Source organism: Fundulus heteroclitus, chromosome 4 (genome assembly GCF_011125445.2).
Source record: "Fundulus heteroclitus isolate FHET01 chromosome 4, MU-UCD_Fhet_4.1, whole genome shotgun sequence".
In the NCBI taxonomy this organism is placed as follows: Eukaryota; Metazoa; Chordata; class Actinopteri; order Cyprinodontiformes; family Fundulidae; genus Fundulus; species Fundulus heteroclitus.
The window spans coordinates 3,242,299-3,257,786 of NC_046364.1; the positions used below are offsets into that span (position 1 = coordinate 3,242,299).

At 40.2% G+C, this 15,488-nt stretch overlaps 1 protein-coding gene across 1 annotated transcript; it reads right to left on the reverse strand.

Moving 5' to 3' along the window:
- Positions 1–4,161: 4,161 nt before the first annotated feature.
- On the reverse strand, positions 4,162–7,402 carry LOC105918864 (beta-1,3-galactosyltransferase 1-like). The gene is made up of 2 exons (XM_036135864.1): positions 7,198–7,402; positions 4,162–6,241 (listed from the first exon to the last, which is right to left on the reverse strand). Exon 2 carries the CDS (start codon positions 6,232–6,234, stop codon positions 4,978–4,980), a length of 1,257 nt encoding a protein of 418 aa, XP_035991757.1. The 5' UTR covers positions 6,235–6,241; positions 7,198–7,402; the 3' UTR covers positions 4,162–4,977.
- Positions 7,403–15,488: the final 8,086 nt, after the last annotated feature.

The window sequence follows — 15,488 nt, forward strand, 5'->3', positions numbered from 1 at the left end:
GTGATAACCTTAGTGTAGCCTTTAAAACTATCCTAGATTTTATTGGTTTTGCTTAAAATGTGCATGAACTGACGCACTCTTGGCTCCATACTTTAGACCTTGTGCTGACAAATGGCATTGATTGTGAAGAGGTAACAGTATTTCCTCACTACCCTGTCCTATCTGACCATTTTTTAATAACATTTGAGTTTAATCTAACTGAGTTCTCTACCTCGAAAAGAGGGTTCCATTATAGTGGATCTTTATCAGACAATGCTGCATCAAACTTTAAAGAGTCTGTCCCCCTTTTAATATCTTCAGTATTGCAGAAATGCCCTGCAGATAGCAGCAATGTTGTTTCTTCCCACTCACAAATATATGTCTTTGTTAACGGTGTGACTTCCTCATTGCGTTCTGCATTAGACAATATAGCTCCCTTGAAAAAGAAGGTGATTATTTACAGGAAGCTGGCTCCCTGGTTTAATTCAGAGCTGCGTTCCTCGAAGCACAATGTTAGGAAATTGGAGAGAAAATGGTGCTCTACACACCAAGAGGAATCCTACTTAATCTGGAAGAACAGTCTATTGTTGTATAACAAGACCCTTCGCAGAGTTAGAGCAGCATATTTTTCATCATTATTTGAGGAGAATAAAAATAATCCAACTCTTCAGTACAGTTGCCAAACTTACCCAGAGCCACAGCTCTGTTGATCCATCCATTCCCTTAGCTCTTAGCAGTGATGATTTTATGGGATTCTTCATAAATAAAAATGATTCCATAGATTCCATTAAAAATAAAATAATTGGCATCCTGCCAAACATGATTACCTCGTCCTCAGTAAGTGCGGCAGCGTTGGAGGAATCTTTAGAACCTGCGCAGTGTCTGAACTGTTTAGAAGCAGTAGAGATTTCTAAGCTATCTAAAATTTTAGCTTCATCTAAACCTTCTACCTGTATGTTAGACTCAATCCCAACCAAGTTGTTTAAGGAGATATTCCCTCTGATCAGTGGCACTATTTTAGACATGATTAATCTGTCCTTAGTAAATGGATATGTACCACAGGCTTTTAAAGTAGCTGTTATTAAACCTTTACTTAAGAAACCTTCTCTTCAATCAAGATGAGTTAGTAAATTACAGACCTATATCTAATGTTCTTTTCTTATCTAAAATTTTTGAGAAAGTAGTTGCTAATCAACTTTGTAAACATTTACAAAGTAATGACCTACTTGTGGAGTTTCAGTCAGGCTTCAGAGCTCATCATAGCACTGAAACAGCTCTGGTGAAGGTCACTAATTATATTTTCATGGCTTCAGATAATGGACTTGTGTCTGTACTTGTCCTGTTAGATCTCAGTGCTGCATTTGATACAGTCACAATATTCTCCTACAAAGACTTGAGCATACTGTAGGGATTAAGGGGAAAGCATTAGGCTAGTTTAAATCTTATCTATCGGACAGATTCCACTTTGTTCATGTTAATAATAAATCTTCTTCAAACTCTAGGGTCACCTGTGGAGTAGCACAGGATTCAGTCCTTGGACCAATTCTCTTTACTATATATATGCTTCCGATTGGCAAAATTATCAGACAACATGGGATTAATTTCCACTGTTATGCTGATGACACTCAGCTATATTTATCCATAAATCCTGATGAATCCAATCAGTTACTTCGACTGCAGTCATGTCTTGATGACATCAAAAACTGGATGACTTTAAATTTAAATTCTGACAAGACAGAAGTTGTAATCTTTGGACCAGAGTCCTCAAAAATAAACTTCTTAATCAATCACTTAATCTGGATGGCATTAACTTGGCCTCTGGGAATAAAGTAAAAAATCTTGGTGTTATTTTTGACCAAGACATGTCATTTAAATCCCATATTAAATAGGTTTCCAGAGTTTCCTTTTTTCACCTCCGGAATATCGCCAAAATTAGAAACATTCTGTCCAGGGGTGATGCTGAAAAAGTAGTCCATGCATTTGTGACTTCAAGACTGGACTATTGTAATTCTTTACTATCAGGAAGTCCACAAAATGCAGTTCAAAGTCTTCAGCTGATCCAAAATGCTGCGGCAAGAGTTCTGATGAAAATCAACAAGAGGGATCATATTTCTCCAATTTTAGCTTCCCTTCATTGGCTTCCTGTTAAATCAAGAATAGAATTTTAAATTCTTCTAACGTATAAAGCCCTTAATAATCAAGCTCCATCATATATCAGAGCTCTGATTACCCCGTATGTTCCTAACAGAGCACTTCGCTCTCAGACTGCAGGTCTGCTGGTGGTTCCTAGAGTCTCTAAAAGTAGAATGGGAGGCAGATCCTTTAGCTATCAGGCTCCTCTCCTGTGGAACCAACTCCCAGTTTTGGTCCGTGAGGCAGACACCCCGTCTACGTTTAAGACTAATCTTAAAACTTTCCTTTTTGACAAAGCTTATAGTTAGAGTGGCTCATGTTACCCTGAGCTACCTCTATAGTTATGCTGCTATAGGCTTAGGCTACCGGAGGACATTAGGGTCTATTTCTCTCACTCTGCCGAGTTCTACTATTCTCCAGTTTTGCATTGCTTATCGTCATTTCAGCTTTTAACTTGTTGTTCTCTCTCTTTTATCTTCATAGTAGGTACACCTGGTCTTGCGTTCTGTTAGCTGTGACATCATCCAGAGAAGACGGCTCACCCGCTATTGCCATCTAATGTAGAACAGATTACTGGACCAATGTGTGCTTCTGTGCTTGTTTGTCTCTCTTGGTGTGTCTCTGCTCTGTCTTCTGTAACCCCCAGTCGGTTGAGGCAGATGAGAGTTCACACTGAGCCTGGTTCTGGTCCTGCTGGAGGTTCTCCTCCCTGTTAAAGGGGAGTTTTTCTTTCCACTGTCGCACCATGCTTGCTCAGTCTGAGGGATTGCTGCAAAGCCATCAACAATGCAGACGACTCTGACAACTGTGGCTCTACGCTTCTCCAGGAGTGAATGCTGCTTGCTTACATTGATAATTGAATAGTCTCTTTTAAACCCTGAATTTTGGCTCTCAAATGCCAAAATAGTGCAACTTTCATGAACTTATATAACATGTATAATACTGGTCAGGAGAGCGAAAGCTGCGTTCAATTGACATACAAACATCAAAATGGTATCGGTGCCCTATTTGTTGGTACTCGCCAATACCGATACCACCATTTTAGTGCTGGATCTGGTCCCCGTCCGATACTGGTATCGGTATCGTTACAACAATACTAAAATGGTTAATTTCTCACTTTCAATATGGGGAATGAACACAGACGGAATGGAACAATGTAGAACATGTGACACTGAAATCTTTGGCGAAACTAATAAATTAGTTTCTCGCTCAAAATGTCGTAAAAATGGATACAGATGTTTTCTTTAAATGTTGAGTTTTCTACATAAAGTATGGGGAATGGCAGCCTGGCTTTTCTCTAGGGGAACATTGATTGTCAAGTTTCCTGGTTGCAAGCCAATTGAAATGATGAGGCCAAATAATATGTTGGACTGAAACGTATTAAGGAGGCAAAGAAAAAAAACGTGGGCCTGTGTTCACCTGCCAACATAGAGCATCATCATTTATTTTAAAATAAATCCTGAAATAAAATCAACTATTTTCTTACATCATATTTTCATTTTGCCAATATTGCACCACCCAAAAGAAGCAAAAACATTATAAAATGGGAACATTATGAAACAGCCATTTGATAAATGTCTTGATTTATAAAATAAAACAGTATTCATCATTTATCATTGGAGTGCAGGGAGGAAATAAAGGAGTTTAATATTTTTTACACATTAATACATGAATTACTAGGAACAAACCTCTCATCTTTGGAAGGTCATTAAAAACTGGCGGATTCTACAAAAGCTAAACCTATATTTTTGCCAAATGGAAAGACCCTAACCACATTTTTAGTATTATTGTAAAAAGAATAGTTTAAAAGCAATAAAAAGTCATCATCACCCTCAGTGAGCCACTTATTTGAAAGAATTATGGCTATTTTTTATCTGGAAAAACTGCATGTCGTGGTTCCTTAAAGGAGCTCTAAGTAAGATATTTACCTTAAAATCTACCTAAATCATTATCATCGGTCACCTGGGATAGAAGTAACATTCCCTACAAACAATCCGTCCTCTCCATCAACAATGTCTTACTCACGTTTTTCTCCTTTCAAAGCTGGAGATACGGTCCAGAACTACTTCAGAGTGTAGCTCGTGTTTACTTCCTGGTTCCTGAGCCAATCACATGAAAGTTCCCAGGCTTCAAAAACAAAGCACATAATTGGGTATTTTATCTTGGCAAAAGAGCAGCAGCCTACAAACATGGAAGCCAGTAAGAGAAGCGGACCACAAGTAGAACAGAAAACAACATCATGGTTATCCTGATTAACATCCGGATAACCATGATCCTGAACGTTAATCTTTAGCAGTGAGAGGCAGTGAAACCGATCAAGCATAAAAAGTAAAACGTTGTTTTTCTGGCCTAAACAGCATCTAGTTTCTTTGCTCTCTAAGTCAGTAACAAACTCTGTAAAAACCTGAGAGTTGTCAACGTGAGCGTCGTGATGTTAAAGAACAATTATGTTTTGTTTAAATTCAGCCTTCAGTCCAGGAGAGCGGCGCTGGTATTGATCGAACTGCTAATTTGGAGACAGAATATGAAACTTGTTTCAACCAGATAAAGACCTCCCCAAGCAGCGATGACAGGGATTGATGTTCCAGTGTTAGGAGGAGGTTGTCAGAAGTGTTTACACAAATTAAATAAATGTGTGTAAACAAATAAACTAACCAATGTGAACAGCGTTAGACTTCATCTAAGGCGAGACAACCGAGTCCTGAATCCTGTCTTTAACACAAACAATAAATGTATCATCAATTTTTAATGGTAACCATGGCTCTTTTTTTCCTAGTCAAGCTAATATGTAAATATGTAAACATGAACTGCTGAACAAATTCTGCGTTTATTTTCAAACAATATAATTTATAACTTTTTCTCAGATCAACAGTACCGACCCGGTTTTTTAAAGTCTCTCCAAATCTGTACGCGATCCATATTTTCCTGAGTTGTGGTGGCGATTAACCTGGAGTAATCACAGCGGCTGTACCTCCGAGGAAAAACATGGAAGTAGAACCCATTTGGAGGGTCTGTTGGGAGGATACCCAGGTGCTTCATACAGAAGCCCAAATATACGTCTTCAATATAAAGAGCTTTAACATGTCTGGACGCCTGAATGAGCTTTTTGGTGAGGTCCAAAGACAAGATGTAGCCCAGACCCAAAGCGTAGGGAGGGTAATAAGCATCACTGACAAGGTCAACAGGCATGTACCATTTGGAATTGGGATTCCTTAAGACTTGTCCTCCATGCGCCACTAGGCCGGTCATGTAGTTTGTCCTCGGGGCTTTTAGGAGCAAGGCAACAAGATTGGGAACGTTCAGGAACATGTCTGAATCAATTTTCATGGCAAAAGGGGCGCTGGAGCAGAAAGAGTTCAGCCACTCCAGCATCACCATGGTCTTTATGGTCAGGTTCTTGTAGCAGTCCACAAAGTCGCTCTGGATGAGGTCGTGATGTTCTTTGCTCTCCTGCAGCAGCTGCTGGTGGACCTGCTGTGCATCGTCTCCAGTCTGCATCCCCAGTAAGAAGAAGAGCCTCACCTCCTGACCCTCAACCAGCTTCTCGCTGCCCCAGGTGCTGCGGATGACGTCACGGTGAGCTCGGTTGCGTGGCGCCACCTGGACGATGAGAACCACGAACGGCTTCTCCTGCTCACATTTCAGTGGCTCGTTCATGGTGAAGTGGTACTCATAGGGGTACTCCACCAGGTACGGTCCAGGAGATACGTAGGGAACCGCTGTCCGTCTGCTAGCTTGGGTTGTTAGCATCTTCTCAGGCACCGGTGAAGAAACGCTCCTCTGCCGTTGGGTGGTTGGTTTGTCTTTTGGTGAGATGCTTGTATTTTGAGGAAGTTGAGCTGTGGTCGTTTCACGTGTCAACCCAGTAGAAGCAGCAGCTGTCGGCTCAGCTGTGGATCTACTGGTGTTGTTGGAGATGGTGCTTTGTTTTCTGAATGGGATGAATAGTTTTGTAGAATGACTTTGCATCCACTGTTGAGGGTTCCACTCGGGCGCCATGTCCTTTACGCTAGAGTAGTAGAAAAAGAGCACGACTCCGAGAACCAGAAGGATGAAGAAGGTGTGGCGCCGTGAAAACCCAAAATACCTCTTGTTTTCTGCAGGTCTGTCACCGTTCTCCATTTTCTGTCTGAAAAGGAGATAAAAGATATATAACCTTTGAAGAAATGTTTTAACTCTTTTTCACTGACACCTGGAGACGGTAGGAAGTTATTAAAATGCCTTTTGAAAAAAATGTTTAGTTCCCATTGCAACTGTACATTTCAACAAAATTGCCTTCTGTATTTCTGCATTCAACCCATCCCTTAGGGATCAGTGGGCTGCGCCAGGAGAGCAATCGAGGGCCAAGGGTCTTCCTCAAGGACTCGTAGTCTGTGGGGTTCAAACTGGAAGCTTGCAGCCTTTCTCATAATACAGGCACACTGCTCTAACCAACAGGCCACCATTCACCTTTAAAGTATCTGTTAGAATAAATTTAATGATGTTGTACCTTCTTCTTTCCTGTTGTTCAGTAAACCTTTAACAGTGTTTCCTTATTCTCTGCTTCTTTCTTGATGGGAATTCCTGCTCTACATGACCGTACACATGCGGAGCAGGGATTACCAACATGAGGGTCAGGACCCTCCAGGGGGTGACACCTTGTGAGGGTCGTGACATGATCCAACTTTTTGACATCAGAAAAAAGTTTTTTTGTGTGCAAATATGTGAAATTAATCTCAAGATTTTATTATAAGCAATTTATTTTCTATTATCTAAAATGGCCATAATATACATTTTCTTTTTTATTGTGAGAATAAAATCATAATATTAGGTGTACAAGAATAAATAACATTTTCAGAATAAAGTTGTAATATTACAAGAATAAAGTCACACAGCTGTTTCAAAGTTTTGACACTAACAATAATTTGATTCCGATTTGCTAAAATTATTTAGTATTTCCTTTTTTATTTAACTGATAATAAAGTATAACTTTACAAGATTCTCAAAATTCCTCATTTTAACAAAGGGTCTGCTGTTATTTTGGGGGTTGCAGGTTGAGAAGTTTGGGAACCCCTGATGTAGAGAGAATGCAAAAAAACGACATACCTTTGTCCAACCGTGGCAGAGTGGCGCTCCAACTGCTGCCCAGACTGCCCAATGTCTAAAATTGTCCTTTAGTTGTGTCCATTTTTTGCAGAAAATGTTGCTTTGTTGAAAAATTCATGGTGCAGCTTCTGCATTCTGTTGCTGTCAGGTGTGATGTTCCATGACCACTTACAGGATACCAAAAGTACAGAACTGTCATGGTATTCACCCTGCAGCTATTGACTATACTGATCAGGTAACCATGAATGATTTCCTGGTTTCAACTACATGACTGCTGCCGCACCTTTGTTTGCTCCTCCTCCTAAATACTCTGGAGGCTCCCTTTGTCTGAGCTGGTGGCCCTTTGTCCCTCGTGTGATGCTCAGTCACACATGGGGGGTAAGAAGTAAGAAAGATGAGTTTCTTAAAAACTCGTCAGTTTTGTAGTTGTTTGAAGTCTGCAAAACCTTTTAGTTTCCACAATTTGTAATTATTTTCTCCTCTTTTCTGTTGTGTTGATTTTTTGACTACTTCAAAATTGAAGAGAGTTCATGTTCCCCTATTTTTTTCAATAAACTGTATTTTTAACTGGTTCATAACACTTAAAATAACATCTATCCATCTATGCATTTTCTATAGCTGCTGTTCTATACCTGCAGGGCTATCTCCAGCTGTCACTGGGAGTGAGGTAGGGTCCATCTTGGACAGGTCGCCAGTGCATCACAGGCCATTGAGAATACAATTTTATTTCCACATTAGAATAACTTATTAAATAAATAAACTGTTTTTTTGATGAAATTATGACATGTCTTAATGGGGCAGACCCAAAAAGTGTGTTGGCCCACCGGGTAATGCCACCTGATCGCCAGTCCGGCTTTGGATAACAGAATTTTAAAAACTGTTTGAAAAAAAGTGCGAGTAGTTGCAGACCTCTGAACTGCCTTTTGGGTCTGTTTGGTAGGCTTGGTGCCAGACCCGGTGTCGGTGTACTATAAACACATTTTGCTGCCAACTAAAACGTGTTATATGGAACTTATCCAAACTTGCTCAGGTTTCAGTTTCTCAGATTTAGCTCTGTTTTTGGGGTGGTCTTTCTAATTCTAGTTTTTTTATTTATTGTCCAGTCTTACACTCTAAAAAATGAATTTGCAACATTGCTTGTTTTATGTAACTGTTTGATGTTCAGATTAATACTTAAAATGTTATGTTTATGCTAAACAGAGGGAGGTTTTGTTGTATTTAAACAAGAGAGTTTAATACAACTAAAGATTAGCTAATTAATTCAATGAAATCCTGTCACTTTGGAACTAAATGAGTATTTAGGCAAATTAATATTGTCCAAAGTTGCTTTCCTTATTCGTTATTATGTCAATTCCATATTCCTCCTTGTGCAACTGCGCATGACTCACCACAAAGACGCGATTACTGCTTGGAAGTAATAACCCTACTTTCATTTGCTAACATCCTCGTGACAACAAAACTAAAATTACCAGGATATTTTTAAGCAGAATTATTTTTCAGTAGATGTGATACATACTTATTTATTCTTACTGTTTTTGTATGCATTGGAAAAAAAATTACCATTATAAGTTAGCTAAAAGTTTAAGCTAACCTAATTCACACACAATCAATACAGACAGCGGCTGTTCTGTTTAACTAAAATTTTCAAGTGACAAAAGTATAATTTTAGTTAACTTTACCCACGTAGACGGTTATTTTGGAGATTGTTCTTAACTGAACAGCCCATGTTGTATACAAGTTTAGGAAAACCTTTATTTAGTCTATGCACAAGCTAAAATTAGCATATCAAGTGTTCCTTTCTAGCCAAAGTTTTGTTTTCTTCTTCTATGAATTGTGTCAATTGTGTAATTTCCCAAATCTGTGTACTTTTGAAGTGATTACAGGAATATAGTTCATTAGTTTGGACATTTGAAAATGACTGAAAGGACATGTGTCTTAGTTTAATGGTTGTGGTTTACAAATATGAAGGGGTGGGTAGCCAAAAATTCTACTCCAGAGCACTGCTTCCACATTCTCAAGTAAACATAAAAAACGGCCAACTAAGAAATGACTCAAGTATAGGACTGCAAATGATTAATCAGTGTTGTTCATGATGGCAATTATTTAAAAATGTGGACACTAAATTGCTTGTCAAAATGTCATTAAAAAATATGTTAAATAGAGCTGAATATTTAATTCTTCTAAATCATGGTAATAAGCCTGTTACGTCGGCTCTGTCTTCTCTTTTTTTACTTTCTCTTCTTTATAGTGTTTTTTGAAGTGTTTTTCTATTAGTGAATACCGTATCTGGTTTTCGGAACTTACAGTATGTGCACAGAGGAAGCCAACTTTTGGGACTGTAGTGCTGAGCTTTCTCCTACTTTCAGCACTTTTTGATGCTGCAAAGGAAGACTTACCTGACTCCGCCAGATAGATTTGCTCCGCATATCCATCTGGAAACCTTCCGTTGAAGTAATTTTGGGAAGGAGCGAAAATACTGGTTAGCTGATTGGCCTATGTTGGTGATAGACGGGCCAAATAAACCAATCAGATTCGTCGTCGCTCGTAACAGAGCGACGACGAAAACACAACCACAAGCCAAGCTACTCTTGCTGCTGCAGGTAAAGGCTCGTTAGCTCAGCAAATAAATACTCTGTAATTCCGATAAAACTTGCTCGATAGCCACGCTAACGCTAGTTTTATCGGCTGAAGCCGCCATGTTCTTTAGACTGAACTGTCGCTCCTCGTTGCGTCACACCTCAACCCGCCTCAAAGCCAACGCTGATTGGACGTTTGTTTGGTGAACGGCTCCAAATTTTCTTTAACGGAGGGTAGCCAGACTGATCTGCGAGTGAAACCTTGAAAGCTCGCGAGATCAGGATGGTCTCACGAGGCTAAGGGAAGACCCCTTTGTCCGCGACTCCGGACGTCCCATTGTTTACACGGGGGAGCAGCTCCTTGGACTTCGGGACCCTACGCGCAGCGGCCCGGCTCCCCATCACACTGAGATATCAGACATCCCTGCAGACATACGGAGGAAACGGAGAGGTTGCACAGGTGGCAGGACGAAGAGGAGGAAAATTTATTTACCATCGGTTGTCATGGGAAATGAAAGATCTCTCCGCAACAAGACTGACGAGCTCGCAGCATTAACCCGTTTCCAGAGGAGGTACAGGGACGCAAGTATCATGTGCTTCATGGAGATGTGGTTAGATGGATTTGTCCCGGACTCAGTGGTTTCCCTGGACGGCTTTAAACTCATCCGCGCGGACAGGACTTCGGCGGAGAGCGGAAAAAAGAGAGAAGGGGGGCTGGCGGTGTTTGTGAGTGAGGGATGATGTAAGGCGGCTCATGTTCACGTGTAGGAACAGATATGTTCCTCGGATGTGGAGCTACCGGCGGTGAGCATCAGACCGTACTATCTCCCTGTGTTTTCCTTGGCTTTTCTATCCATTCCAGTATGTAGTGAAGGGCAGCTGTTGTGAAACTCAGATCCAGTTCTTTGTCTCCATAGTGGACGTCTCCCTCTCAGTGGAGGTAGAGAAGTAGTTACCTGACTCCGCCAGATAGATTTGCTCCGCATATCCATCTGGAAACCTTCCGTTGAAGTAACTTTGGGAAGGGGCGAAAATACTGGTTAGCTGATTGGCCTATGTTGGTGATAGACGGGCCAAATGAACCAATCAGATTCGTCGTCGCTCGTAACAGAGCGACGACGAAAACACAACCACAAGCCAAGCTACTCTTGCTGCTGCAGGTAAAGGCTCGTTAGCTCAGCAAAGAAATATTCTGTAATTCCGATAAAACTTGCTCGATAGCCACGCTAACGCTAGTTTCATCAGCTGAAGCCGCCATGTTCTTTAGACTGAACTGTCGCGCTTCTCGTTGCGTCACACCTCAACCCGCCTCAAAGCCAACGCTGATTGGACGTTCGTTTGGTGAACGGCTCCAAATTTTCTTTAACGGAGAGTAGCCAGACTGATCTGCGAGTGAAACCTTGAAAGCTCGCGAGATCAGGGTGGTCTCACGAGGCTAGAGAAGTAGCCCACTATCTTTGTGATATCATGTCCTTATTATGTCACATTGTCTAATTTGACAATAGTCCATCCTTTCCATCTGTAGTGTAACTTATATTAGTCAAAAGAAGATTAAAGTAAGACCATTTTCACCACAGTGTTTTTCTCTAAAAATTAGTCATAAAGAGTGTTTTACCGGGCTACACAGTGACGCAGTGGGTAGCACTGCTGCCTTGCAACAAGAACTGCCTTGCAGTTCTGGGTTCATATCCAACCCTGGGTCTTTCTGCATGGAGTTTGCATGTTCTCCCTGTGCATGCGTGGGTTCTCTCCGGGTACGCCGGCTTCCTCCCAGAGTCCAAAAACATGACCGTTAGGTTAATTGGCCTCTCTATTTTGTCCTTAGGTGTGAGTGTGTGCGTGAATGGTTGTTTGTCCTGTCTGTCTTAATGCTGCCCTGCGACAGACTGGCAACCTGTCAGGGTGAACCCCACCTCTCACCCAGTGAACGCTGGAGATAGGCACCAGCACCCCCGCGACCACATGAGGGATTAAGTGGGTCAGAAAATGGATGGATGGATTGATGGATGGATGCACAGGAGGGAGAAAAGTACTTCCAAGAAGCCACTAACCGTAATTGGATCCGTAATGGACAATGTTGTGATATTACACACTGTTTCAAGTTATTTAATGTTTAATAAATAACACTCGGTCTGTTAGGTATTGTCCGGTGAATATCAGCTCAGACAGCTGATACTAGGACAATCATTGAAAGGAATGATTCAAGCACTGGCGTTCTTTTAACAGCAAACTCTGCACACATAAAGAATAAAGGAGGGACAGCTTCTCTTCTAGTTCAAGAATTTATTAACAGACATAAAATTTACATCCAGAGAAAATCACTATAGAATGCTGTTTATCTGAATTAACACTATTTCACTCGGCTAGTGAAACATAACTAAAACTACTAAGCAAAATTAAGATGAAAAGAAGCTAAGGAACTATGTAGTAGTAGTAGTAGTAACTTTTATTTGTCCCATTATGGGCAATTTTTGTGCAGTAGTAATAATAAACATTCACACTTCACACATAAAAACACAAGAAACACATAAAATATAAAAGTAAGGTGAATAAATATATAGAAATATGTGCAGCGCAGAGAATGAATAAAGCAAAGGCCTATATGTATGCAACGTGTGACTATCTGCTTTTCCTGGTAGCGTTTAGCAGCTGGACAGCAGAGGGATGAAAGGAATGTTTGTATCCATTTGTCCGGGCTTGTGGATATTTAAAATGGGAACCATTTTTATTCTTTGTACACACAAAGAAACAAAAAGACAAAATAAAGTGGTTGATCACCATCAACTGGGCTCCTGTGGACAAGAAAACATTTCATTCAAAGTTCAGTTCAATCAGAAGCTTGTCTCTGGCAGGATTGAGGCAGGTCTGGCAGACGACTGACCCTAATCAAAATATATATACATACATACACAAAATTTCAAATCCAAAATTGGTAGACACCATCGTAAAACTGTTGTTTAACCTTCATCATTACTTAAGTCCCAAAACAATAAGAAAGGGTTAAAGCAGAATAAACCATGTTAGAAACCTTATCATACACTGGGGCGTGATAAGTTTTGGGGTTGGTTTTGGATTCGATCAGCTGACTGTTTAATTTTGTTAAACATGCGGTGAACTCTGTGAGAAAATCTTTGCAGATACTTTCAAAGTTTTCCTTTTTGATCATTCCTTGGGAATGGCTCCATCTTTTACCAATTTGACCTTTTGGTTTTACATTGTGAGAAGGTTGATTTTTATCTGGCTGCTTAGGCTTTTGTTGCAGCCTGTCTCCAAACCATTCGGCCTGCTGGATCACTGGAGAACTGAATTTCTGCCTTTTCTTAGGCCTGTTTCCTGTTTGAAGGTTTAAAACTCTAAGCTTACTTTGTTTTCTGTCAAATTGCAAATGAGTGTTAAAACAAACTGAGCATATGTGCGGATCTCCTGTGAGGTTTCCTGGGAGTGTTGTTCAGTACAATCAACTGCTTTCAGAAAAAAATATTTTTTTTAAAGATTATGTATTGTTGCGTCTTCGTGTTGTGTGTAATCTGTGTGCACCCTAAGCCGGTGTCTGTTTCAACAAAAATGTCATTATGGTAACACATAATGAACCTTGCAATAGGCTGGTGACTTGTCCAGGGTGTACCCTGCCTCTCGCCCATTGTAGTATTTGTAGTCCAACTGTTTTTAATGTTTGCTAGAAGTTTCTATTCTCCCATGTTTATTTTGTGTCTACATTTTATTCCTATATTTTAATCATGTAAAGCACTTTGCATTGTTTCTGTACTGAAATGTGCTATACAAATAAATTTGCCTTGTCTTGCCTTTGCCATTGACAGCTGGAGATAGGCGCAGTACCCCACAGGGGATAGACGTGTTAGAAAGTGGATGGATGGATGGAAACACATAATGATAATAAAGACTATTTATTCTTGATTCTTGATGCTGCAAACAGCCCTTTCCCCAGGCCTGAAGGCAGTTTTTCCTGGTTTTAGCAGTTGCTTGACCTCCTGAGTTATCTCGGGTTTCTGGTTGGGGAAGTCCTTGATGCATTTTTCTGCAGTCACAGTGTCTATACAGTAATTCAATGTAGCATGGTACACTGTCTGTAAATACCCCCAGGTCCCGATGTTCAAAAATATCCTAGTTGTGTCTATCAAAATAATTGTTAGGAAAATATAAATGTGATCGTTTTATTTTCATTACGTTACAGGCATTGGCGTGTTTGGAGTTGGCTTGCAGGAATGTTCCGCTGCATTTAACTTCAAACAGGGAGAACAACGGGTGAACTGTTCTGCTAGATAAGAAATGTCTAGCTTATCCAGATGTGCGGTTGCAGGTGACTGATCACCACAGGGATGACACTGTATCCCTCTTCCTTGTGTGGACTCCTGAGCCCTCTTTGTGTGAAAGACAATAAAAAGCAGAAGACAGAGAGGCCCGACGGAGTTGAGTGCAGACACTCTTAGGGAGTACAATTCTCCGCCTGGCCCTCTCCCCTTCTCTGCAGGAAAGTCTAACTTGTGTTCTGTGTTGGTTCTTTCTAGGACAATAAAGGATTAATACTTTAACCCTGTCAGTAGTCAGAACCTCTTGCTATGTCCATCATGATATTAAACAGGTGCTGAAACTTTGTTGTAATGCTTTGTCCGTAACAGATTCCGATCTTCAGGAGGTCTTTCGGCTGAAGATTTTGTTCCTCCGCCCACACCAATAATATGGGCCATCAAACAAGACATACACACTTTGGATTGCCTTTTCTGAAAAGTGCTGTATAAATAAACTTGCCTTGCCTTACACAAGCAGCCAAACATAACGCTGCCCGAGAGAGCACTAAGCTGCTGCAATATGTATGCATCAAGTTGAATCTCACTAAGAAGCTTATCAGCTAGCAGTTGTGGGTGAATAGTATTACAATAGTATTACAAGCTGAAGTATTACAAGCTAAGTACAGGGGCAGGCAGGGAGGAAACACAGGGGGAAAAAAATTTAACAGATTATATGAGTAAAGGAATGAACTAATGAGACATGAAATGAAACTCAAAAACAGGCACACCCACAGATCATGACAGACGTTTGCTGTAACATGAGAAACTGTGAAGATCATCAACAGATACATACTTTTGCAAGGTGCTACGTTTGTGGGTTTTTTATTTTGCTTGTTCCTGTTCATCTTGATTCCAGAGAACAGAATCTTTTGGCACACAAACCGGTGATTCACAGAAGTGATAAATCTTAGACTACCCTTTAATAAAGAAATGGTTGTGGCTTGACCCCCCCCCCCCCAAAATACAAACCTATCTGCTTATACATGTCAGTGTCACTTTATTCCTCTTAATGCAAACAAGATCTTTTGTTGGATTTAGAAATGCAATCAAATGTGTTTAAGGTTACGTCTTCATTTACTCTCCTTTACATGTAGTTGAATTTGGAACGACAATAATGGATTTCAATTTGATTGTATATCTTTCTTGAAAACTAAGTTTTTACAATTAAGATTAAATTTTTTTATAATCATGATTTATGGTTAGGAGAAAACATGAAATAAAGTCACAAGACATGTATCATTGCCTTAAGTCAAATTGTCTGGAATTGTCAGTTTACGTTTTTTTTTTTTTTTTTTTTACTTTTGTAGAGCTAATATTCTCTGGGCATTATGAAGGTATTTTGACGCTGTGAAAATATTTCTGAAAAAGTTCAATTCAATTTGTTTTATTTATATATTACATGTCACCA

Excerpts from the sequence above, each read along its gene's own strand:
- LOC105918864 (XM_036135864.1), bottom strand. The coding sequence starts at position 6,234 with ATGGAGAACGGTGACAGACCTGCAGAAAACAAGAGGTATTTTGGGTTT.